The sequence below is a fragment of the Bactrocera tryoni genome, chromosome 5 (assembly GCF_016617805.1).
Source record: "Bactrocera tryoni isolate S06 chromosome 5, CSIRO_BtryS06_freeze2, whole genome shotgun sequence".
Taxonomy (NCBI): domain Eukaryota; kingdom Metazoa; phylum Arthropoda; class Insecta; order Diptera; family Tephritidae; genus Bactrocera; species Bactrocera tryoni.
Window position 1 is genome coordinate 29,547,799 of NC_052503.1, and position 13,240 is coordinate 29,561,038.

A 13,240-nucleotide genomic window follows, 5' to 3' on the forward strand; every position below is an offset into this window, starting at 1 on the left:
TTGGCAAACAAAGTATCGGAAATTGTAAATAAAACGCAAAATACATGATGCCATCGATTTTCCCAGTCCTCGAACTATTTTTTATAAGCACTTTTTGGGATGGACTGGAGCTCGGTCCGCAAATTTTGTATTATCTCCTCGATCGACTGAACAAGCAAAAAAACCACGGAGCCAAACATGGTGTATACGTTGGTATTCACTTCGTTTTTGTTTTAAAATTCGGTCACAATCGTGGCTCGATGCAATGGTAGTCGGAATATGTTTGCTGTTATATCCATATATATCTATAGTTTTCTATGGCTAAGCTACTTCGATTTTTATTTTTTGACACTCAAAAGACTTCATGTCGACAATCGTCATTTTAAAAAACTACCTCGAACGTCTTTCTACTTGAGACAATAATTTTGTATACATTGTACAAAAAAGTACCCGCAAAATATTTAATTATTCATAAATATTTATTTGGTCGCCTTCAAAGTAATTCCCAACAGATAAAATACACTTATGCCAACGATTTCTTCAGTCCTCAAAGTCCACTTTTCATAAGCACTTTTTGGAATGCTTCCTTCAGTGAATTTTGCTTCATATTTTCGATCGACTTAAAATGGGTTCCACGGAGTGACAATTTTAGTTTAGAGAACAAGAAAAAATCCCACTGAGCCAAATCTGGTGAATACGGTGATTGATCAATGGTATTCATTGCATTTTCGGCTTTAAGGTTGGTCATAATCATGGCTCAATACGATGGTGCATTATCATCGTGTAAAATCCATGAATTGTGTTCCCACAACTCCGCCTGTTTTTGACGGATGTTCTTACGCAAATGCCTCAATACACAGAACTCCTTATTGACCGTTTGTCCTTCTGGAACAAAGTCATGATGCACCAAACCACAAATATTAAAAAAAAAAACAATGAGCATCACCTTGATTTTTGAGCGGCTTTGGCGTGGGTTTTCTTGGTTTCGGCTCGTTTTCTTCGCTCCATTGCAATGATTGTTAACTTGTTTGCATGTCAAACTGATAAACTTATGTCTCTTCGGCATTTATAATGCTCCACATGAATGTGGAATTGGAATTCCCGATCGAGCATGTCCAAAGAGACCTGTTTACGGAACTCTTTTTGAAACGGGGACGAGTCGACCCAGAACTCGTTTCATATCAAATATATCCATGAAAATTATTCGAACGGACTCGCGAGAAATGTCGAGCTCTCTTGCTATATCTGTAATGTTTGCCTGAAGATTTTCACTCCACCACTCGAAGGCTTATGTTTTTGTTAAAACTGAATCACCGTAAGCCTTTTCCAATATTTGCAACAATTCTGCACATGAAATTTGGTTAGAAATACAAAATTTGAAATAAATTCTTTGTTCGATATTGTCATCAATTGTAAAAATCGCCACGCTTTACTGAGCTGTACCGACTTAATCAGCTTCTGTGAACAAACTGGCTAATTAATGAAAGTCCTACCAACTTAGCAAAATATCATTTACCCGGAGAATTTAATTACGATTTCCAGACAGACAGACGGACAGGGCTAGTGAAGCTCGTCGCAGGTCTCTGATTTGACCTTTTTGGACTTACCAACATAATTGCAAACTTAATATACTCTTCAGAGTATATAAGGTCAGAGCATCAGCTCTGTCATGTCTGAATCTAAATATTTGACCTTTCATTTTGATTTCCAGGTGTGAGTCTGCAGGCTTGCTACAGACTTGCCGATAGTTTCCTTAAAACTTCTTTAGGCTCTACTATACCTAAGTCTTTTAGTATCGGGAGATCCTTTAAAATATGTCCAACTCTTTTTAACAGTAGATAAGCGGAAAATAGTCATTATTCTTTCGAAATTTAGAGTTAATATAATAAGACCGTATAACCCTTAATAATAATAATTAATGGTTGCCTATCTGCTCCAACCAATTCTCTGTTCGTTCTGATCAAATATCTATAAGTCTCTTTCAAGTTGTATAACTCCTTGAAATTTTATAGATTTCTTGAGCTAGTTGTTTGTTCGATTCCCCATAATTCAAGTTATTGTAGTTATTCAAGCAAATTATCTCATTTTCGGTTGGAACTGAGATAAATATTTGATTCAGTGATGAGAGCTGAACTCTTGACGTCGCGATGCTAAAAAAGTATTTACTAGTTTTTATTCATAAAAATTAAGAGAGAGGAAAAATTGTTTCAAAACTCACTTTTTTATTTATGTTCATATATACCTGAATAGAATATTCCTAACTACGCCGCTGGAAAACATACCCATACACTACAGAACATTATAATAAATTTACAAAAGAAAATTTTCGCTAAGCGCTAAGCATCTTTCACACTCACCCACCGGCAACTAGCTGAGAGTGAACGTTTGTGCTCGGCATGCCGAAGATCGGCAAGCTCACTGCGCACGAATTTGAATATCTGACGCAAAGGGATGCCGCTTTCCACTATGAATTTATAATTCGTTTTATGATATTTTTTTCTACTTTTGAAAATCATATCGTATCACATCGATTCTAATCGCATTAAGTCGAGCAGCCGGCGCAAAGCAGTGGCCGAGTGTAAATTGTTGACTGCAACGCGTTGAGCGCCGCGCGTCGAACCTCGGACGCGCTGCTTGTGGCGAGTTGGCAGTCGGAAGCTGATTTCGTATTTAGTCGTTTGACAACGCGCCGTGCAAGCGTAACGTACGCGCAACAGCCATCACAGCGGCGATAGCGAATACGCATAGAGGCAGACGCGTGCCAACACTTTTACACATTCTTCCCCACATTTCACGGGGAGCACAAAGTAAATGAAGAAAAGTGGGGAGCCAAAAAAAAAAAGACTTCAAATAGAAATTGTGTATTTTTCGCTCGCTGAATTTTAAAAATAAGTACCGAGCGGTGCGCGGCGACAAAAAGTGGCGACTGCTACAAAAACAAGAAAAAAAAATAAAAGAGAAATACAACAAAAAATAAACGAAGTGAATTCAATGTGTCTTTTAAATAAAAACTGCAGCTGCACAAATAAAAATGACGTGACAAGCTAGTGCGCGTTCGCATCCGCGTACACAACGCCGCGGCGCTCCACTTTTGCAACGCGCGCATTTACATACCTGTGTGCGTGCTCTTCTAAAGTATCTAGTAAATTTATATAGTTGTGGTGCATTTTGTGTGCCGCTGCCGGGTTATGCGTGTACCGTTAAACGAGTGAGTTTTCAGTTTGTTAAGCCATTGCGTCAGGATTGCTTAGGGATCAACCGGTGCGGCGCGTACGAAAAGTGCAGCGCGCGTGCAATCAATACGCCTAAAAGTGAGCGCGTTACAAAAATAACAAAAAATATACATTTATGTATATGCTGTGTATAATGTTTATTTGTATGTGCTTGTATTAACGCGTTTATATGTATATGTGCGCGTAACGAATTTTTACTAGTCATTTTGCGCGTCGCTTAGATTATACGTGCGCGCTGGATTTTGGCAAGTGCTGTGCACTGCTTATTTATCCGCTAGTGAGCGCGGCGGTTCTGCGCGCTGCAATTAGTGCACTTAAAGCATTAATTGGCAATTGAAAATACATTAGAGGTCCTTAAGTGCATTTAAATGAACTGCGAAGCATAAGAAAAACAAGAATATATTTGTGCGTTTGTTATATATACATGGGTATATATGTTTTTTTAAAGAAATCGCTATAAAAAGTGTTTCTGAAAGCGCGCTCGGTTCTTTAGCGACAGCAATGCGCCACCAGATTCGCCACAACCCTTGATTGGTGTGCTCAAAAGTGATTGAACGGTAGTGCCCCAGCGCGACGCGAGCCAGTCAACGCCAATACACAGCGCGCAGCGCAATTAGAAGTGTCAATGATAATTGATGGAAGAGCGGCAGCCAGCGCGCTTCGTGCAAAAAATTTATTCCACGCAAGCCGCAACTAAAAATTATTAGAAAAAGTAAACAAAGCAAAGTAATATAAAAAAATGAAAAAAAATTAAGCAGCGTATTACATAGTTGCTAATCAGCGTCGATTTCATTAAATTAATTTTCATTAAAAGTGCTCACCCAAGTAATTGCCAGCCGCCCAACTGCCAACGTTCGCACGGCAATAAAAATACATATTTGAATGTGTTAAGCAAAAGCTGCAAATTGACTAACAAAGGCTGCCAAACTAAATTATAAAAATAAAATATTTTCATTTCAATTAATTCAAGTGAAATCGTACAAGCGCGCGTGCAACCCACGACACGGCGCTTCTGTGCAATAATCGGCAAAGGTGCAGTGTAAATCGAGCAAGAAAGCAAATATACGCAAGCGAAAAGTGGCAAAGCAACATTGTGTCATAAAATAGAAAAGCAAAAGATAAAATTCAATTCATCGCATATGAAACGGAAGCAGGCGCAGCGGGTGTGAAAATATTTTTGCAGCGAGTTCACGGCTGGCCTTTGTGCCAAATACGCAATCATGTCTTCCTACCGCAGTAGTTATGTAAGTAAAGTGTGCTATCTGAAAGAAAATAGTATGTAGGTAAACATACACCAACATATGTATAGTGTTTAGTGGGTGCTCTGTTCCACAGCAATTGTATGTACTTTGTGTTAATTTCTGCCGGATATTTTGCGGTGCGCTTTATGAATTGTTGGTTGTTTGAAGATTTGAGTTTTGTAGTGTTTTCGCACGTTTGCTGACGTCTTAAAGTATTTAGTCCAAATGTATTTCGAAGACATGCGCCACTTAATGCAATCTCTTCATACATCATTGCTAATGTTTAAGTTCCGGTTGGTGGTCCTTTAAGCCAAAATATTTATTTTGAACTATTGGTGTTAGCGCAGTTCGGAGGCAGTAACTTCTGTAGTTGAGGGTTAATTGCGCCAAAATATTTCAAGCTAAATTATTCATATGCACACTAAAATAATTTCACTTAATCTTTGAGAAAAGAGATTTTTTCTCGTAAATGGTCAAATCCGAATATCAGAGGTTTTCTACTTCAAATATATTTTTAGAAACAAATTCATTAAACAATTTTCGATCTCTGAAATCGTTGAGTATCATATTTAATATTTTTTCTTTTTTTATCAAAACCTCTTAATATTACAATTTTCAAAACCATAAAAAATCACAGAGCTTCAAATCAATGGAATCTTGAGCAAAAAATATTTTTCGGATTTTCATAACTTTGTATCGACTTCTTCATAACTCAAAAATATAATGTGTGGACCTTTTAAATACAAAAATCAACAATTAAACAATTTTAAATATTTTTAGTGGTGGGTTTTGCGTGAGAACTAATAAACACCACACCTTCTTCGTTTAAATTAAAATGAATAATTCCCTAATAAAGTAAATCATAGATAAGTGTAATGAATTATTTAGTATGTAAGTATATTTCAGCTCAAAATTATTTGAGCGATTTTTGAACTGGTGTATTGTTGTGAATTTAAATTATGTTTAAACTTTGAAACAAATTTGGATTGCGGTTACGTACACTTTTATAAGAGAGATCATATACTTAAGATCGAAATGATATTTGAAAGATTTTTTTTGTATAAAATAAAATAAAGAACACAGGATTTTCCAATAAGACTGAAATGATTTCTTTCCAAAAAAGAAAAAAAACCTATTAATTGTTAAGGAGATTCAAATGTTTTTTTATTTAATGTGAAGTATATTCGATACAATTAAGTTCAAAATATAACACGACTTCTTTTACAGGATCACGTTCGTTGATGAACCCAATTTTCTAGTCTTATTTGCACTGAACTCATATGTCATGAATATCATATTCAATATTGACTTCTAAAGCTTGAAGAGAGTCTGGTGTATTGCTAAAGGCCTATGACTTCAAATTACTCCACAAGAAGTGGTCTAATGGTGTTAAGCCACAACTTCTTGGAGTCCAATCATTTTTACAATTTCTTTTCTCACAATAATTCGGGTGTTGCATGAGCTGTGGGGCTCGTAGCCCCAATTTGATGGAACCAAATATTTTCAAGAACAACTTCTTCCAATAGCGGCTATAAATAGTTGGTTGTCATCCATCTATACTGCTTTCCATTAACAGTAAGGTTGTTACCAAGTGAAGTACGGACTGATGATTCCTTCAGTCCAAAAACCACATAAAACTGTCAGTGTGTCTATAAATAATTGTAGATTTTCTTCGTATTCAGTTCTTGAGTGAGAACAACTTATCATATCATTAATATTGGAAATCCCAAAATCAATCAAACAAATTTAATCAGGGTAGCATACAGCTAGCTTCAAAAAATGATGTTTTTGCTTTGTTTTAACCTAATTTTATTGATACAAAGTAATGCTCATCCAACAAAAATATGGCAAAGAAGTAACAATATGGACAGTGTCTCTGACATTTTATTTTTTCTTTAATGTTTTGAGTTTGAGTTTATGAAGTCTTGCTGTTCTCTAGTAGTCTCGTCTTTCAGGATATTTCTTTTAATGCCCTTAAATGTAAAATTTGTTCTGTAGCAAAACTTTTTCAGTAAGAGATTTTAAAAATGTACTTTTATATTATTGCTACAGAGTATAATGGTTTTGTTCACCTAAGTGCATTCCAAAGTAAACAGGACTTTTTGAATATAGCGCTCGCTGGATACGCCATCTATATGTCGACTAGTGCGTTAGAATCTGCTATCTTTATCGATTGTCTAGTGACAATTTCATGACATTTCATCGATTAGAAGTGAAGTAATACCTGTTCGTCCAGTTGTCCACTCCTCGTCCATCCTTGCAAACGTTAAAAGCCAAAATTGCTTAGAAAACATTCAGTGCCAATACCGGCACTATAAAAATCGATTAAATCGGACGATAATCCCGCCCACTCCCCATATAGCGGTACTATTGAAACTACTAAGAGCGAAATAAATCAATAACTAAGTACACCAGAGACATTCAGTTTTGCCCCCGAGATTGTATGAGAGGGTTTTACAGGAAATGGTGTCAACTTCGAATGAGGGGCGTGGCACCGCCCACTTTTATCACCGACGACCTGCTTGCTCGGTTCAACCAAATTCGTTAAATGATATTTCAATGATATTCTTATCATACTGTGTTAAAATGGGTTGTACAATCACGCTTACTTCGCCTATAACATAATTTTTGATTCCATTTGATCCTTTAACGATTACAAATCAGAAAGCAATTAAAATAAAGAAATAAAACTTTGCATGAATAGTGCCTTTGAAGTATGCTAATGACCAAGCATTGTCCAAATCGTATCAAAAAGGTCTAAAGTACCAAATATGTTGACTCCAGTACATATATTTGACTTTTTACCGAAAATATTGATCAATGTGTCGGATTTATAATTGAAATTCAGAAAGGAATGGATTACACCGGTCAACACGAATTTTGAGTCTGACATCTACATGTTAAATTTTAGTTTCTCCTATGACAAAAATAAGGAACAAATTTTTTTCCAGTTAAAATTTGCTTTCGTAGAAATTAGAGCAATTTTTCGATTTTTAAGCAGAAATGACTGATTTTTATATTTTTTCTACAATTTCACTATAGATTATAGTTAGAAAACTTTTTTTTAGATACAAGAGTCGTTTTTATTCAAGATGTGTGATAAATAATAATATATAAATGTAAAATAACAAGAAATTACTGTCTAAAAGTGAATATTTTTTGTATTTCTCATATGAGCTCTCTCGTATTATACTCCAAATATACTTATCGCTGTAGATCAGCCCAAAGCGAACTTAAAGAACTAAAGATTAATATTTAAATGTTTTTCGATGTCTAGAATCAGAATTCAAGCATGAGAACAGAAACCCCCAAAAAAAATATTTTTTTTGTTGACCGGAGTTATTCCTGACAGACATACTAGTCTGTATGTTAGAGATGAGTTGTATCGAGTCAATACTTTCCTGACTTTCTACCGCTTATATTGGGGAATATGTGAGTTATCTTAATAAAATACAGAGAGTGTTTTGTAATGACGGTGCATCTTTGTGCTTAGAATGAATAAAATTGGGTAAAACTTGGCCTAGATAGCATATAACTACCTACCTTTAAGTGCCTGAAAGTATTACCCGTTTTTACTCCTTGCAATTTGCAAAAGCATGATGTGATACCCTCCTTCCTTCCTTATTGGCTATTAAATCCGTAAGCCCAAATTGTTTTGTGGGAACATTTATTTTATGTCATTCTTCATATGGTTAATTATTAGGTGTATACATTGTACGAAAAATCAACAAAGGAAAATTAAATATGTTCAAATTCTTAAACATAAAAGCGCATAATTCATAAAGACAATTAAAAAATTATGAACTTACACACATATACATATACATTCACATTTTTTTATATTTCCGTGTATTTTCTAAAGCGAAGCTCTCTCCACATGAAACTTAGGCACTTTTTCTGCTTTCTCATTGACTGTTTGGCTTGCGATTTGCTTCCTGTTCACTTCGGTATTTTCTTATCCAAATAGTTTAGTTCGAATCACTTTAGAAATAGCTCACCATGCAGGCACAAAGCCGCGGCTATTGTTTGCTTTATAAATACATCTATAAATACGCAATAATCTATGTTTTGGTGCGATATTCCTATCACGGCAGGTATTCTCGATACCGACTAACGCCAGCGCTTGTTAATGGCACAATTTTCTAGCTGAAATTTCTCAAAAGATATGCTCGTGTTTTTGGCTTTTGTTTTTGTTAAAAAAAGTTTCTTGTTTTTGCGTAAACAGATTTGGTTATACTTACTACCAGTGCACATATGTACTGTACATATATTCTATTTAGCTGTTTTGTGTATCTTATCTCGCGCATCTGTATATCTAGATCTCCCACTCAATTTTCAAGCTATACTATTTTATTTTATTTTTTTTTTTAATTTTTTGTTAAATTTTTTTGTTGTGTTTTGGCCACCGCTCTGCCTAATTTTCAACAAAACTGTGTACTTGCTCCATTTTCCTCACTTCTGCTTTACTTTGATTTTCATTGAAATATTTGCATTGTTCTATTCGCTCGCTTGTCTTTAGCATGGCATCCGTTGTATATTTTATTTGTTTATTTTTTGGCGGATTATTTACATTTTGTTTGCGCTTTAATTGAGAAAATCAAGGTTCTGTCAATTTGTTAGTGGAGTGATTGCTTCAGCTAAACTGGCAGTTTGTGTCGACACAGATTTTCACTTGATTTTGAAGGCTACGAATTTCGTCGTTAAATCGACATGTAGCCACCAGATGTTAAAAGAAAATTCTGTAAAAAATATGGCTTTTAATGCTTAAAAATGTTGCTTAAAAATTTTTTTTAAATTTAAAAAAATTGTTGTTTTTAACTAAAATGGTTTAAAAATGGCAGTAGTTGATATTCATTTTTAAATTATTTAAAAAACTAAATAATTTATATACATACAGTTATTTTCAGTATTGTCTAACAACATCAATGATTAATGTTGGTTATTTGGTATCCATAGCGTATGAGTAACATTGTACCTTTAGTATTTACTCCAGAGTTATTTGGTATCCATGACGTATGAGTAACGTTGAACCTTAATGTGATAGTGCAAAAAAAAAATGAAAAATATCAGTTAGTGTATCTATGTAAACTGAAACAAAAATTAGTTAATAAATTTAAATGGGGAAAAATTGTAGCTCAAATAATCGCTTGGAAGACAATCAATGGCGCATCAAGGATCTCCAATGATTATATTCCTGCTCAATATGACAATTTTGTTATTGTTATTGTTTCCGTCTAAATCGAGTAAGATGATGTGGCTATACTGCCAATCAGGTCTCTCATGGCAGTTATCAGGTGGCAATTAGAAAAACTGTTCCTGTAATGAACTAACGGTAGGGAGGTAGGAGTATTGTCGCTCTGGGGACCTTATAATATTGCTATCCCGTTTTATCGTGCTTTGGTGCTATCAGTGAAACTTCTCCAATTAGCTTTGCTTTTTGTGCTAAGCCATACAAGGTATAGTGTCTGATGGGTTCCAAGTATTTTGTGTCGAGTTTGTGACAGAGCTGGACATTAAAAGAGGAAGTGGAAAACGGTTTCATTATTACCATCTAGCGTACAGCATGCTTTCCGAATGGCTAGTATCCCGTTATAGTAGCGTTACGTCTGCATACTATTTCTGAACCTATTTATTAAGCCTTTGGTAATATTTCTGTCAAACTTGGCCATATCAGATTTGTTAACTTGCATCTTACACCCGTTCCGGAAGGGCCTCGGAGTCTAAAGAGAGTTTACCGGGGTTTATTAGCTTGGCAATTTTTCTGCCCTTTCGAAAATGTTCCTGTGTCCGAGAATTAAAAATTATGTTCAAGTTAGGTTGATTTGCCAGTGAGCTTAAAGCCTTTCTTGCCTATATCTAGTACTTCCGCTTAGAAGATGCTCGTTGAGTTTGATAGACGGAGAGAAAGAGAGTGATTTCAAGATCATTGGAGTATAACCCCGCCCCTATTATGCTGACCATTTCGGAACCATCGATATAAATATAGATATTGTCTTTCACCCCTATTAAAGCTCTTCTCTATTCATGTGAAAGTGACTATTGAAATCTAACCTGTGGAGTACTCTGACTTAGATAAGTTTAGCTGGTTCAGTAGGGCGCTATGTCCATAACTAGGAGCTTAAAACCGGAGCTATTATTTTCTTAATTCTGGCAATAGAACTTGTTGCTACTTTTCAAGTAAACGCGGCTATGTGTAGCTGATGCAGGTGCATGTTAAGCGGCTCTGTCGGACATGACTTAATATCCCCGGTAAACCCTGCACAAGCTGCTCTGCGCGTTTGAACTGTAATGAAGCCTCAAATCCGAATTTCACAGTTTAGTCATACATAATCTCGCTTTGATTATCAGATATTTAATAATTCTTAATATCTGGAGTGGCTACGAATGGTTAACTCTTCTCAATTATTCAATCAAAAAATATTTGGAATAGATTATGAATTAGAAAAGAGTTATAATACACTTCGTGAGTGAGTAATCAGGCTAGTTTCAGCATTACTTTGCAATGTTTAGCAGGTCTCAGCCAATACTGCAATTAATTTAACATAACCATTCATTTAGTTGACCAACTTTGCTACTGGGAAGGGGTTTTAGACAAAATTTTGACTTTCACTAAACCACTTAATATTTCTTACCCTCGCCTTAGGTTACTTACTTGTCCCAATCAGTAGTACACAAATCAAACAAATGTAAAATACTCACAACAACGCAATATTTTCAGATTGAAGTTTATTGCACAATATAATTAGCAAATTAGCTACTTTGCTTCCTCGAATCATCAATATATCAGCGTGTCAGTACAATAACAAGCTAGCACAAATAAGTCCAAAATAAATACATTGTTGCAGGCGGCGTGGAAACTACACGCCAATGGCGCACTATTTGTAATCCACTCCACTCCACCCCATCCCACCAAGCCATTATCCAATTGAACTCATTACAAGTGCAACATTTGCGCAAATATTTCGCATTTCAGCCCTAATAAAATAAACATTAATTGTTGCCATAATAATTGAAAATATCCACTACAACAACAATAAAGACAAAGCCATGCAATAATTTTACAATGAAGACATTTGCAACAAAGGAATTCTCTTTATGGGCGAGAAATTATTCTCTTAATGCCATTTTATTAGCGGATGTTATGTAGAGTGGGTACTTTGATATAGGTATATAATATTTGCCTCCCCTGACCCCAACTTTATTATTTTTCACAATTTTATTCAATTTAAGTTAATAAAATATTTTGGTATTTATTTGTTATCAAATAAGAAACAAGGTTGCATTCTTTTAAAAGATATGATGATGATCTCAAGTGCTTACATCAAAAGAATTAAAAGAACATTTTAGTTCAATATAACGGATTTTTGAGCTTTTCAGCAAACAAACCCGTCAAATGAGTCTTAACAGAGCCAAAAGAGAACAATAACTAAAAGAGTTTTATTTTCTTAATAACTGCGATGAAACATAAGCAATATTATATAAGGATTTTAAGAAAGTAAACTTAAGTCCAGGAAGCAAGGATAAAAACGAATGCCTAAAGTGGGGAATCAAACCTGGGTTAGGTTCGTTTAGATTATGAGATCAGCCCAAACAGGGATCTCACTTTAAGGGCTTAAAACGGTGATTCGTTTTGTTATATGAAACTCCTATATTATAAATCATAAGACCCTTAAAAATCGACAAATCAATTTGAGCGTATAACAAATTTGTGAAGACGGCTAATGTCAATTTCGGCTATGACTCCTGGTTCGCCGGAGGTAAGACAGCCGAGATATTTCAACCTCAGTCTATGAAAGGCTGGACAATAAAAGAGAAGGTGCTAAGAAATCAAACATAGAATCTCAATAACTTATTCTATATGTCAAAGATGTCGGCTATAATAGCGTAAGCGATTTCTACGTCCGTAAAGAAAATACATATGTCAAAGACTCACTTAGTTTCATATGGATATTTTGCTTCTTGTCCATGGTATTTGCGTTAAATTCAAGCCATGTCTCAATGTTCATAGTTTAACAGTTCTGGAAAGGTATTTTCATAATTCTTGTTATCAAATCAATGAGGCGCAAAAATATGTCAGGTTCCACTTAAATGAGGTTGAAACGGTGGTCTAGCTTGTATTGGCGGTTAGGAAGGTTTTGCTTTATGTTTGGTGGAATTGGCTGGGAATCAACAACGATATGCTGCTCGGTTACGGTCAAAACTCTACATTGGACGTACACTGTCAATAATTTAATCGTATCAATCAAGCAATCACCCAGAAGTGGCCAATTTTGGTGAATAATCTAAATCAGAGCAAAAAGAAAAAAATACCATTAAAATACTTAATATATTGACCAATGTATATGCTGCTATTTAAGGGGGAAAGATTAGGTAGGGAGAAGTATTAGCAACAACTCCAAAAGCATGCGTCAGACCAAGTTACTAATGGGTGGTTACGAACGCACTTTACGACCTTTGAACTAGTTAACCTCTCGGGAAACAAATTCCGCCTACTTCTCGGATTTTACACCGCCATTGTAAGCTCAAAAAGCACTTATTCAACGTGTGCCTAAACTCCTGTGCAAACTGTCTGTTAGGCGACAAGGAGCTGGAAACCCTCGAGTAACTGATGATATACAGCACAATAATCTGCAGATCCATGTTTTCGAATAGGTATCACTTCGTTTAAATAGCACATAGCAGTATATTCAAATTTATTAATCTGCTTGATCTATGAGAGTCGTTGTGACAGAGAGGAGGGCACAATAGACCTTAGGTCGCGGTGCAAACCTCAATTAATATCTACCA

General features: G+C 35.4%; 1 protein-coding gene across 3 annotated transcripts in view; it reads left to right on the forward strand.

The window, feature by feature from the left end:
• The first annotated feature begins 4,243 nt into the window (after positions 1 to 4,243).
• Positions 4,244 to 13,240, forward strand: part of LOC120778304 (FH1/FH2 domain-containing protein 3) — a 145,299-nt gene continuing 136,302 nt past the window's right edge. Inside the window, exon 1 of one of the 3 annotated variants that reach the window (XM_040110094.1) lies at positions 4,244 to 4,456. In XM_040110094.1, coding sequence (XP_039966028.1) covers positions 4,433 to 4,456 — 24 coding nt within the window. In that variant the 5' untranslated portion in view covers positions 4,244 to 4,432. The remainder of the gene's footprint in view (positions 4,457 to 13,240) is intronic. The other 2 variants (XM_040110092.1, XM_040110093.1) reach the window with 2 other exon arrangements.